At 44.5% G+C, this 12,031-nt stretch overlaps 1 protein-coding gene across 1 annotated transcript in view; it reads right to left on the reverse strand.

Moving 5' to 3' along the window:
- The window catches only part of LOC106814343 (dynein heavy chain 1, axonemal-like), an 87,915-nt gene that overhangs the window by 7,660 nt on the left and 68,224 nt on the right, over nucleotides 1-12,031 (reverse strand). The window contains exons 27-33 of the mRNA XM_014818644.1: nucleotides 6,383-6,578; nucleotides 4,734-4,885; nucleotides 3,090-3,289; nucleotides 2,681-2,825; nucleotides 2,124-2,282; nucleotides 1,738-1,869; nucleotides 1,134-1,307 (exon numbers count right to left, since the gene is read on the reverse strand). Of these exons, the coding sequence (XP_014674130.1) occupies nucleotides 1,134-1,307; nucleotides 1,738-1,869; nucleotides 2,124-2,282; nucleotides 2,681-2,825; nucleotides 3,090-3,289; nucleotides 4,734-4,885; nucleotides 6,383-6,578 (1,158 nt within the window). The remainder of the gene's footprint in view (nucleotides 1-1,133; nucleotides 1,308-1,737; nucleotides 1,870-2,123; nucleotides 2,283-2,680; nucleotides 2,826-3,089; nucleotides 3,290-4,733; nucleotides 4,886-6,382; nucleotides 6,579-12,031) is intronic.

The raw sequence follows: 12,031 nt of genomic DNA on the forward strand, positions 1-12,031 counted from the left end.
AATCCAACACAATATACACATAACACCCTCATCAACAACATTACAATCTAATACAACTATCTAATACAATCTACCACAACGCAGCACAATCCAACACAATATACACATAACACACTCATCAACAACATTACAATCTAATACAACTATCTAACACAATCTACCACAACGCAGTACAATCAACACAATATACACATAACACATTTACAACATTACAATATAATACAATTACCACAATGTGGCACAAATGCAGGGCAACACAGCGCAATCAAGGCCGTACGCAGGAAATTTTCTGTAGGGGGCAAAGGTACTCCCCATGCCCCCTGTGCCCTAAAGTTTCGCAATTTCACATTTCTTTATTTAAAGTGTAATATTTCTTTGATGATTTAAGATAACCTTTTGTCACATTTCTATTTTATTTCTAGAAGTGTGCAGTATTTGTCCCATTAAAAGGCATACTCTGAAAATCTCTAGGGGGGCAACTGCCCCTGCTGCCCACCTGCTGCGTACGGCCCTGAGCGCAATCCATCACAATATACAGAACAAACATATCAACAACATTACAATCTAATAGGCCTACAATTTACCACAACACAGTACAATCCAACACAATATACACAACAAACATATCAACAACATTACGATCTACTACAATTTACAACAACGTAGCACAATGCATGGCAACACAGCGAAATCCATCACAACATACACGTAACAAACTTATCAACAATATTACAATCTACTACAATTTACAACAACGTAACACAATCCAGGGCAACACAGCTCAATCCAACACAAGGCACACATAATATAACAACTTATCAACAACATTACAACTTAATACAATTTACCACAATGTAGCACAATGAAGGGCAACACAGCGCAGTCCGTCACAACATACACATAACACACTTATCAACAATATTACAACGTAATACAACTTACCACAACGCAGCACAATGCAGGGCAATGCAGTACAATTCATCACAAATTCACAATTGCATAATAAATTCGACCATTGTATAACTGTGTATAAAACAACATATACGTATCAAGGTGACCCCTAGATCACATATACCGTGAGATGATATAGTGTCGAGAGTAGGCACATCAGCACAAACCTGGTGCAAACTTACCTTTCCTTCACAAGAATCAAAGTACTCATCAGAGAAGTTGGCATAGCACTTGAGTAGGTTTGCTTTGATGCCTCTAGGGGGCTCTACTGTCATCTTAGAGCCATTCTGCAGGATGGACACTGGGAATTTCGGACTCGGCATTGAGGTCATCCATGCGCGAAAATCTCTGTGAACCTGCAGCGGACGTTACAACATCAGTCTATGTATATACTGTCAGAATGGCATATTATATACTGTCAATGTAGAAAGTGTGCAGGAGTGAATAAAAACAAATAATTGTAACTTCTGATGTGTACACTCATGCAATATACGATGAATATAGTCATATAGAATGATTATAGTCTCAGTGACAATAACGTTACCATACAAAGCGTAACAGTAGACACTCGCGCACGCACACGTGTGCGCACCGCACATGCACAAAAGCACGCACGCACGCACGCACGTACGCCTGCATGAACACCTGCTTGCGTATACGCACATAGGCACGCACGCACGCACACACGCACGTATGCAGGTACACACGAACACCGCACATGCATACAAGCTCACACGTACGTACGCACACACACACGTATGTACAATATCTGATATGTTTATATACCTTCTCGGGATCTATTTGCTCGATAAGTCGTTCGAGGCTTGGCATCCAGCTGGGAGCGAGGTGACAGTTCTGGAAGAACACCCACTTGCCCCTCTCCAGGGCACTTCTCAGCATAGCCTCTGCTCGGGGACCCTACATTGGTTACCACACATACGCATACAACACGTACAGGTATAACTGCCAGACGGAGGTCACAATCATCATGCCAACAGACTCCTGACACGAGCAATAGCAGAGAGAAACCTGTCATGAACTCAGCACTATAACGTAGGTTTAATTGCTAAAAAAAAACAGCGTTACGTTACGTTACGTTGCTATAACGTATGTTGAGGGTAATTGCTCAAAAAAATCAAAAGCCAAAGCATTTTCAGTATGCGAAGCCACACCTGGCCTTGGCCGAGAGATATCGAGTTGAGCTTCTTTGAGAATTTCATTTCCTCGGCAAACTTGTTGAGATCTGCGGCGGGATCCGTGCCCGGTGACAGGACGAAGATCAGTGGGCAGGTGGGAGACGAGTCCTTAAACACCTCCGACAGGTCCACCGCCTGCAACGTGACACATGATTCTAACCATCGACTAGTCTCAGCAAACAACAAAAAATTGAGGTGGAAATTTTCTCATGCAAAAACGCAGGCTTTTAGTATCATTGTGTCATAACTCGTGTGGCGTTTCTGGGGTGAAGGTGAATGTGAGCAGCAGTCAATAAAGGACTTTGACATGCAATCCAAGAAAAAATGTGACTGCAAAAAATAATGTTGGCTGCAGTCCAAGAAAAATGTGACTTGTGATCCGAAAACCATGTGAGCTGCAGCCTAAGAAAAACATGACGTGTGGATCAAGGACAATATGACAGGGTTTAAAAAGAATGTAATTTGCTGTCTAAGGACAATATGACGTGCTACCATGCAAGCCCCCCCCCCCGGTGTAAAAGCAATAATCATACCTGTGGCTCAATGAACTTTTGTCCCAAATTTGCAGCTACAAAGTCCTGGAATGCATTTGTCACTTTATCGGCTCGAAGGCACCGTAGAATGAGTATCTTCTGGAAGGGTTGCATTCTCGCTTCCCACTCACCCGGGAGAGCCTCTCTGTAAAAACACGTGTATCCCATGAAAATGCACTTAAGCACCACTAAAAGCCCACAAGCCGCTTGTATCAGCTTAGAAAGTGACTAGCGAGGATTATGATGGAACCACTTGTGCGGTAGTGGGATAAAATGTTGGACAACAGTTTGATAACTAATTAATTATTAATAAATTTAAAATACATAAAAACCTACGACGTTGAGTGTCTGTGTTTTAAGCGTTAAGGCAACCGCTGTCACAACTCGTTATGTACGTCGTGTGATTTACCTGTGTGGCTCGACAGAGTCGAATATCGCTCTCAGTCCCACCGCGCAGTTTTCAAAATCGTCCACAAAGTCGGTGAAGTTTGGGAGTGCAGCGAGGGTTAGGAACTCGTCCCACGCACGGTCGGACAGCCACTCAGAAGCCGGGTTGGGTCTCGGATTCGGCGCATGTGTGCCACCTGCCAGTAGATAGCGCCACTCGTCCTGCACGGGAACAGAAGACGTTTGTGAACAATTGTGATGCGTGTTCGCGGCACAGGGATCAGTGACATGCGTCAGACGTTGCTGAGCTGTTAAAATTGCACACATCTAACCGATAGCAAATTGGCAATACCAAGATCCCATTAACATTCCAATGGGCTTTTGGTGATACGAACCTGAAAAGTTGCAAATAAAAAATTGCCTTACGTGTAAAAAAAAGAAAGAAAAAAAGCCTGAAAGGATTGCCACGCGTGCATATCTACTCAAAGCCTCAAATTTCTTTCATTCTTTTCATAAATTATGTTTTGCAGCCGATATAGCCATACAACAGGCATAGCGTTGATTGGCTATTAGTGTACCGGAGAAAATCAGATTGCATGGGTTATTTATTCAAGGTAACGATCATGCCCACGTGTTTCACCGTGATGTAAGTTACACACGCATTTGTTGAATAACAGGCTCTTTGTGTTTTGAATAATATACACCCTACGACCACCTACGCCCACAAATTGCTCAGGAGACTATAGCCATTCACGGCCTTGGGTATCCGATGACATTGACATACAATAGTACATGACAGCAATCAGCTAAATTTCAATCACGCTGCCAATGAAACTACCAATCGTGAAAATACCTACCTACCGTTGAAGAGCTACCTTACATAACCATCATAATAAAATGACAGTGTAGAAAAGACAAAGTCGCTACACAAAGTGGTCTTGTCTCAACTAATTAGTGCCAGGTAATAATTAGAAACGCGTAATTACGGTGAAAAGTAATTAGTATCGGGCAAGCAGAATACGTGCTGCTGGAGGCACCTTGAATTGGTGTCATGCTAGCATGGGGGGTGGTGAAAATATTAGGGACCTCGATAATGACGGTACTTACCGGTTCATGATACCACCTATTAAGTACAGTGCTATCTACAGAACCATAATAAACACAATGACATCGTGTTATCTACATAGTCCTAGAACCATGCCCAGGGCTGTGGCATCACCTACATACTAATGGCACCACCCACAAAGCCATGACACTACATACAGGCCCAACACACAATCTCAATAGCCGTATCTTCACCCACAGCCGTGGTGCCCCCTACATAGTAGTGGCGCCACCTACATAGCAGTGGCGCCACCTACATATCAGTGGCGCCACCTACATAGCAATGGCGCCACCCACAAAGCCATGACACCACATACAGGCCCAACACACAATCTAAATAGCCGTATCTTCACCCACAGTCGTGGCGCCCCCTACATAGCAGTGGCGCCACCTACATAGCAGTGGCGCCACCTACATAGCAGTGGCGCCACCTACATAGCAGAAGCGTTACCCACAGAATTATGGCACCACACACAGACCCAACACTCAATCAACACAGCCACGACATCATCTACTACAGGTCGGCGCGGTGACGCCGCCCACACATAGCTGCGGCACGCACCATGTCAATGCGGTTGTCGTTCATCATGATGCGGGTGCAGAGCAGGAAGGCGAAGAGCAGCTTGTGCTTCTCGAACAGCGAGCGGCACACGTTGCTGTAGAGGCTGAACGTGAAGCGGGCGTCGATGTTCGCGATGCGCTGTTCAACCACGTCTGCGAAGAGATAGATGAAGCATGCATTACGTCTGCGGAGAGATAGATGAAGCATGCATTACGTCTGAGGAGAGATAGATGAAGCATACATTACGTCTGAGGAGAGATAGATGAAGCATGCGTTACGTCTGTGGAGAGATAGATGAAGCATGCATTACGTCTGTAGAGAGATAGATGAAGCATACATTATGTCTGTGGAGAGATAGATGAAGCATGCATTACGTCTGTAGAGAGATAGATGAAGCATACATTATGTCTGTGGAGAGATAGATGAAGCATACATTACGTCTGTGGAGAGATAGATGAAGCATACATTATTCATCTATCTCTCCACAGACGGCATACATTACGTCCTTCATCTATCTCTCCACAGTAATACATGGTCTGTGGATAGATAGATGAAGCATGTATTACGTCTGTGGAGAGATAGATGAAGCAACGTAATGCATGCTTCATCTATCTCTCCTCAGACGTAATGCATGCTTCATCTATCTCTCCTCAGACGTAATGCATGCTTCATCTATCTATCCACGTAATGCATGCTTCATCTATCTCTCCTCAGACGTAATGCATGCTTCATCTATCTCTCCTCAGACGTAATGCATGCTTCATCTATCTATCCATGCTTCATCTATCTCTCCACAGGCATTATGTCTGCGGAGAGATAAACCGAACATGCGTGCACTGATTAATTATGATTTCTACTCCAACGAAACCCTACATTAACCCCCACCCCACTGCATTACACCTCTCTTTTTGTAGTGCCAAGCGATGTCATGCAATAGCGATTCAAGGTTTTTACCATTTTGCCTTTCAAAGATTAAAAAATGAAAGTAAATGTCAAGTGACATGGTACGAGGTAAGTTAATGGCATATATACAAGCACTCAGGCACGCAAGCTCGCATACACGTACGCACATACATGCACATATAAATCTGATACGTACAAACGTGATCATAAAGCCCGGAGTACACGTGAGTAATTTTACTCAAGTAAAATGACGCATGCGTCAAAATACTCACGCGAAATATTATCTGCGTCCGCCGCACACGTGAGTAAAAGTACTCCAGGTATAAGTGGCAATGCTGATCACGTGACTGTGCGCAGCCAATACTGGGCGCACAATGATTTAAACGCATGCGCTGTGAATACCAGTGTTGAGTAAATTTACGCAGCTAGTGCGCAAACGGTGAGTATTTTGACGCATGAGTAAAAAATTATCAAACATGTTTGATATTGAGTTTCTTGATGCATGCGTCAGAAAACTCAACGAAAATCCGGCGCACACGTGAGTATTTTGACGCATGCATAATTTTACTTGAGTAAAATTACTCACGTGTGCGCCGGGCTTATAACACACGCGCATTTGCGCTCACGCACGCACGCACACACGCACCCCGGGTGGTCCACCCGCCCGTAGGCGCGCAAGCACGCACGCACGCACACACGCACACACGCACGCACTCACACACGCACGCACGCGCACTATCTCTGACCTGCTCGCTCGGCGTTGGCTATCGCGCCGAGGAAGATTCCGTTGAACCACTCAAGGCTGTACTGATACATGGGGTCGATCAGCGAGAGATCGCTCATGCAAAAGAATAGGATTTGCGCGCGCACGGCGACGGGGATGTACTGACTGCGCGTCGTGTCGATTTCCAGCTCCGTCTTTTCGGCTGCAGCTACCTTGGCCTGCGAGAAAGAGAGAGAGAAAGAGAGAGGGAAGCTGATCAGATTCTGTGTTCTGATCTCATCAGCTCAAGCAGGAGCTCAGCGGGAAATTGCTGGCCGCCGTTAAAGCTGCTCGACTATATATGACTGACTAACTTACTTGCTATGCTGACTTACTACGCTACATGACTATATATAGCGTAGTAAGTCAGCATAGCAAGTAAGTCAGTCAGTCATATATAGTCATGTAGCGTAGTAAGTCAGCATAGCAAGTAAGTCAGTCAGTACATGACTATATATGACTGACTGACTTACTTGCTATGCTACATGACTATATATGATTGACTGACTTACTTGCTATGCTGACTTACTATCACGCGCCTTGGTTTGCTAAGATATCCTACGATCACGAGGCCTCAGCTTGCATATCAGTTTGAAACCCTCTGAGCGAAAGACATTACGGCAGTGTGACACCGCTGCTCACCCATCGCATAGAAATTCGGTACGCTCTCTGGACTCTAGCAGCCATTGTTTTTTATTCAACAGCCCCACGTCCCCTAACTCTCAATGCATCTCTGCGAATTACAGAAGCGATACGGGCAGCAGCAGAGTCAGTCGTTGCCGCTTAGCAGCTGCTCTGACGTATGGGAAGGAGTGTTCAGTTCAAGCTCGCACGACGCTCAAGCTCGGCAGAGACGAGTCTCATACGATTTCACGCTGTGCATGGCATCGTCAAAAAGCAGGCTCTTAGGAAGCTAGGGCTTAGCGGCGTGCAGGGCATGATAACGCAGCTTTAACGTCGAAGCCAGCCAGCTTGATGAACTGCGGTCGCCGGAGATTTAGCTCATTGTGGATGTATAGCGCCGCGTGCTTTGTGCCGTGCGCAACGAGCAGAGATCGTTTTACAATAGCAAAGAGAGAGAGAGGGAGGGAGCGAGAGAAAGAGAGAGAGAGAGAGAGAGAGAGAGAGAGAGAGAGAGAGAGAGAGAGAGAGAGAGAGAGAGAGAGAGAGAGAGAGAGAGAGAGAGAGAGAGANGTTTAGATCAATTGTGGATGTTTTAGCGCCGGTGGCACGAGCAGAGATGTTTTTACATAGCAAGAGAGAGAGAGAGAGGAAGAGGGAGATAGAGAAGACGAGAGAGCGGCAACGAGAAGATGAGGGAGGGAGGAGAGAGAGGGAGAGATAGATAGTAGAGAAGAGGGAGACGAGAGGACTGAGATGAAGGGAGAGGTAGAGAGAGGTAGAGAGAGAGAGAGAGGAAGAGAGAGGGAGAGAGACGGAGAGAAAGAGAGACGGGAAGAGAGGGAGAGAGAGCAGGGACGAGAGGAAAGGGAGAGGAAAGAGAGAGACGAGGAGATGAGCTAGAGAGAGAGACGAGACGACGATGGAGAAGAGAGCGAGAGGAAGAGAGAGAAAGAAAGGGAGAGGAGCGAGAGGGAAGAGATGAGAGAGACGCGAAGAGGAGAGAGAGAGAGAAGAGAGAGAGTAGAGAGAGAGAGAGAGAGAGAGAGCCTGATTAGGCTGCATGATCTGCGCTTAATTTCGTGATAGCGCTGTCATAAGATTTGACCATAGAAATATAATATAGATAACCATGGTTAACTATGCGAATAGCGTCGCAATTTTGCAAACGGTGAATGTTCGCGAGGTCGCAGCGACGTTGCAAGCTAGTTTCGACGACGTTTCGCCTCGCATATCTAAGTGCCCTGGCCGATTTTTTTTCGTACTGTTACTGGTCGTAGCTCGCGCGCCCAGTTACATATTACGCATTTTAGCTATTGGCCCTGTACTCTGAAGATGTCGGAACTAGGCTGACCAAAACGATTAAGTAACCTAACAGGCAAACTGATTTTCCGTCGAAATTTCAATACCCAGTTAATTTGATAGATGGCGCCCATTGGCAGCTATGTATAGGGCCCTACGTAGATATTATGTATATAGCCTCCCAAACAGTTCAAAATCCGCGCATACGCATATTCTAAACACAGCAGTTCAATCACCGTGAAATGTGGAAAAGTGCTAATATCTCCATAGAAACGCTGAAGTTGCTGATTTTTCAAAAGCTATTTCTCGAAACTCACAACTCCGATTCCAAAAATGTTGGTTCCGTTGTAATGCTAACATATTTAAAGTTATTACGTCACCGTAAATAGTAAAAATAAAAAACATTATGTCCACTTATTCACAAAATGTAAGTGATTCTGTTCACTTTTTATGGTTAAATTGCTGCTTTATACTTCCTATTTTGCTATTCCGTTCGATGTAAACAAACACTCGTAACTCATACATAACCCATAGCAAGCGTTTTAATGTCGTTATAAATATATCAAATCGCCCAGTTTTTTGGATTTTTAATTAGTTGAGAAACAATCTTATCAGGTAAGAATTTGAGGATACATTTAGTCTCGCGTTAGTACTTACTTTTAATGTAAAAAAATTGCAACAAAAACTTTACAAATATACACCATAAAAAATTCGTAACGTAGTCAATAAGGAAAAAAACGGTCCCTGGAATTATTATATTTTAGAGGTTATGGCTCTTTGTTTACGAAATTGTTGTATTTTAAAAATCATTAGAAATTTTCGTGCATCTTCTAAATTTAAATTAAACTTATTTCCTAAATTAAAGCATTAAAAAAATCCAGGGACAGTTTTTTAGTTAATATTATTAACAACTTATGGCTAAAAGTTAGGTCCCAACTCTGCTGTTTCTGTGAAATAAGAAAAAAACAAATTTTTATATAAATTTACAATATATAAATGCCGTCACGTAATTAGCGATGAAGTTTTTTGATTATTTTCATCGAGAACGTAGAGAGACATCTCTTTTATGAAATAGATATGAGTTTGATTAAATTTGAAGCGCAGTTATGTTGCAATGCACTTTCCACTGCACTGTGCCATTCCACTGGGCCGTTACAGAGGTACCTGTCCGTAACCCTGACTGTTTCCTTAAGGTATAGGCCATTTCCTCATTTATTTCTATCCAACAGCGATAGCGACGTCGCGCAACTGTACGCCGTCCCACAGGAGGGCAATACCTTTGTACACGCGAGCTTCAGGAAGCCTTTGAAAGTGTACGGATTGCGATCGTTGCACTCGCGTTATCACAAGCGTGGAAATATTAAAAAAAATTTAGGAGCACTACAAGTGCGGGTCGATAAACACATAGAGGAATACCAGGAGGGCATACGGGTCTACATAACGGTGTTTACGCGTCTACATTTAGGACGGGTTTAGGGTAATTTAAAGCAGGTTTAGATCTATGAGCGGGAATCAAACGGCATTTTTGGGTAATTATAAACCAGCTTTAAGGCAGATTATAGCAAGCGTAGGCACGTTTATAGCACCCTTACTCTCTTACTACCTCGCTCTCTTCGCGCGCTACGAGCGGCGAGAGCGAATTGTCCGGCGCCCATGACCTCTTAATTGATATGTGAACAAAGATTCATCGCAGTGCACTTCACCTTCATTAGAACGTTTGTTCACGTAGCTAATTGCACAGGTGTTACACTCATCAGACGCCGCCGCCGCCGCCGCATGATGAGCATGCCCATACAGCGCCGCCTGCCGTGCCGGATGTCTAATCACGTCCATCTATTACGTCATCTGAGCGTATCGCGATTAACTACAACAAAGTGCTTCACCGCTCTTAATTAGAATACATTTGCATTGGCGTGACCGTCGTCAACGAGCGGTTGCTTGCGAAAACATTCTGGCGTGCTGTGTTATTAACTCCTAATGAGAAGGCAAGAAATATGATAAATAAATTGAGAGAGGGAGGGAAGAAGTGAGGGAGAGAGAGATGAAGGGAGGAAGAGATGAAGGGAGGAAGGAAGGAAGGGAGGAAGGGGGAAGGGAAGAAGGGAGGAGAATAGAGGAAAGGAGAGAGGAAGAGAAGGGGGGAGGGGAGGGAGGGAGAAAGAGATGTAATACATGTTCTACTCTATGCACCAACTAAACAGTTGCGTAGTCTGCTGCTGGCGGCACGTAGCAACAGCAGCATCTCTCCCACGTCCTCCCGAATCTCCCAGCTACCGAAGTGCTACACTAAAAGTACACTGGATATTTCTACTAGCAGTTTGCGTCGTTAGATCACGAGTACAACGAGACGTTGAAGAGCCGCGTGGATCCATACTACCAGTACGGGTCGCTCTACACCGCAGTCACGGCCGATCGTAAGAAATTACGCGCGCAAATCAGATAAATGTGCTGAAAAAGGTCAAATAATTATATCCTTTTGTTGTACTTCAGCGTGGTAAACTTTTTTCTTTATCGATAGAACGGGTTAGAACTCTATTGCAAATTTTATTTTCAAAAAAAACGAGAGTCCACACTGCATCTGATAGTGTGGGTGGCTAGTTCGGTTGGCATTCCTGCGGCCACCGGGAAATTATTAAACAAAACCTACAATTTGAAGTATAATCGCGTTAGAAAGTGGCCATTTCACGTGTGTGCCGGGAAGAGAAAAGTAGCTGTTTCAAGAAGAAATTATGGAAGTTTCAAATTACTTTGTATTCGTATTATTTTTGAGTTAACAACAGATATGGCGTTACTTGCTACGTCAATTCAGAGGGTGGCATTGTGATTTCTCAAAATTAACTTCCGCCGATCTGTGGAAGTTGTTTGGTATGCGATGTCGCCTTTCGGAAATTATTTCCCACTGTAATACCGTAACTGTAGCTGTGACGATCATTGCGGCGGCTACAATATCGCACTGCCCGAATACTGCGTGGGAAACACAACGACGCAATGCAGTGGATACTCAGAACACATGCCGTCATGAATAGTAAACGACACTCGATTCAAACTCCTCATCAGGTGATTGCGCTGAAGGCTTAACAATCTTCGTGATATCCGGCTCATACCCCTACAAGGTCGCTATGCTTACATACGCATAAATATGAGTGTGTAAAAATGTCAATAGGATTTTTCAATATATAGATATCCTATTTTGCAAAGCGATCGTATTGCTTGCTATACGGCATTTTTTTACTATGAATGAAGGGATGGAAGAGTAAAACTCCCGATACTGTTGCGTGATAAGACGGCGATACTGACTACACGAAAGATAGTCAAAGGATGATGATATGTGCCCTAAGGATCACAACACAGTCACATACGCACACACGCACGCACGCACGCACACACACGCACGAATACATACACGCACACGCATGAACACATCCGAACGCACATACATTCTGCTTCAACATGTCGGCTTTGATCTTCCCCGCAGCGCATTCAGGTCGACGATATGCTATTTGGAAACCCAAGAGGGTGACATAGAATAGTCGATCAACGTCACAGTGACGTCACTGCTAGCACCGTCGCCGATCGTTTGCCTTGCCACGTGCGCGAACCTACCGCCCCGCTACGCCTCTCTGTGTCTCTGTGTACGCACCACGCATTTAACAACGGCTAACAGCAACAAGCGTGAATATTTCATTCCGGCTGGCATCGGCTATTATAA

Source organism: Priapulus caudatus, unplaced genomic scaffold (genome assembly GCF_000485595.1).
Source record: "Priapulus caudatus unplaced genomic scaffold, Priapulus_caudatus-5.0.1 Scaffold908, whole genome shotgun sequence".
NCBI classification, from domain to species: Eukaryota; Metazoa; Priapulida; class Priapulimorpha; order Priapulimorphida; family Priapulidae; genus Priapulus; species Priapulus caudatus.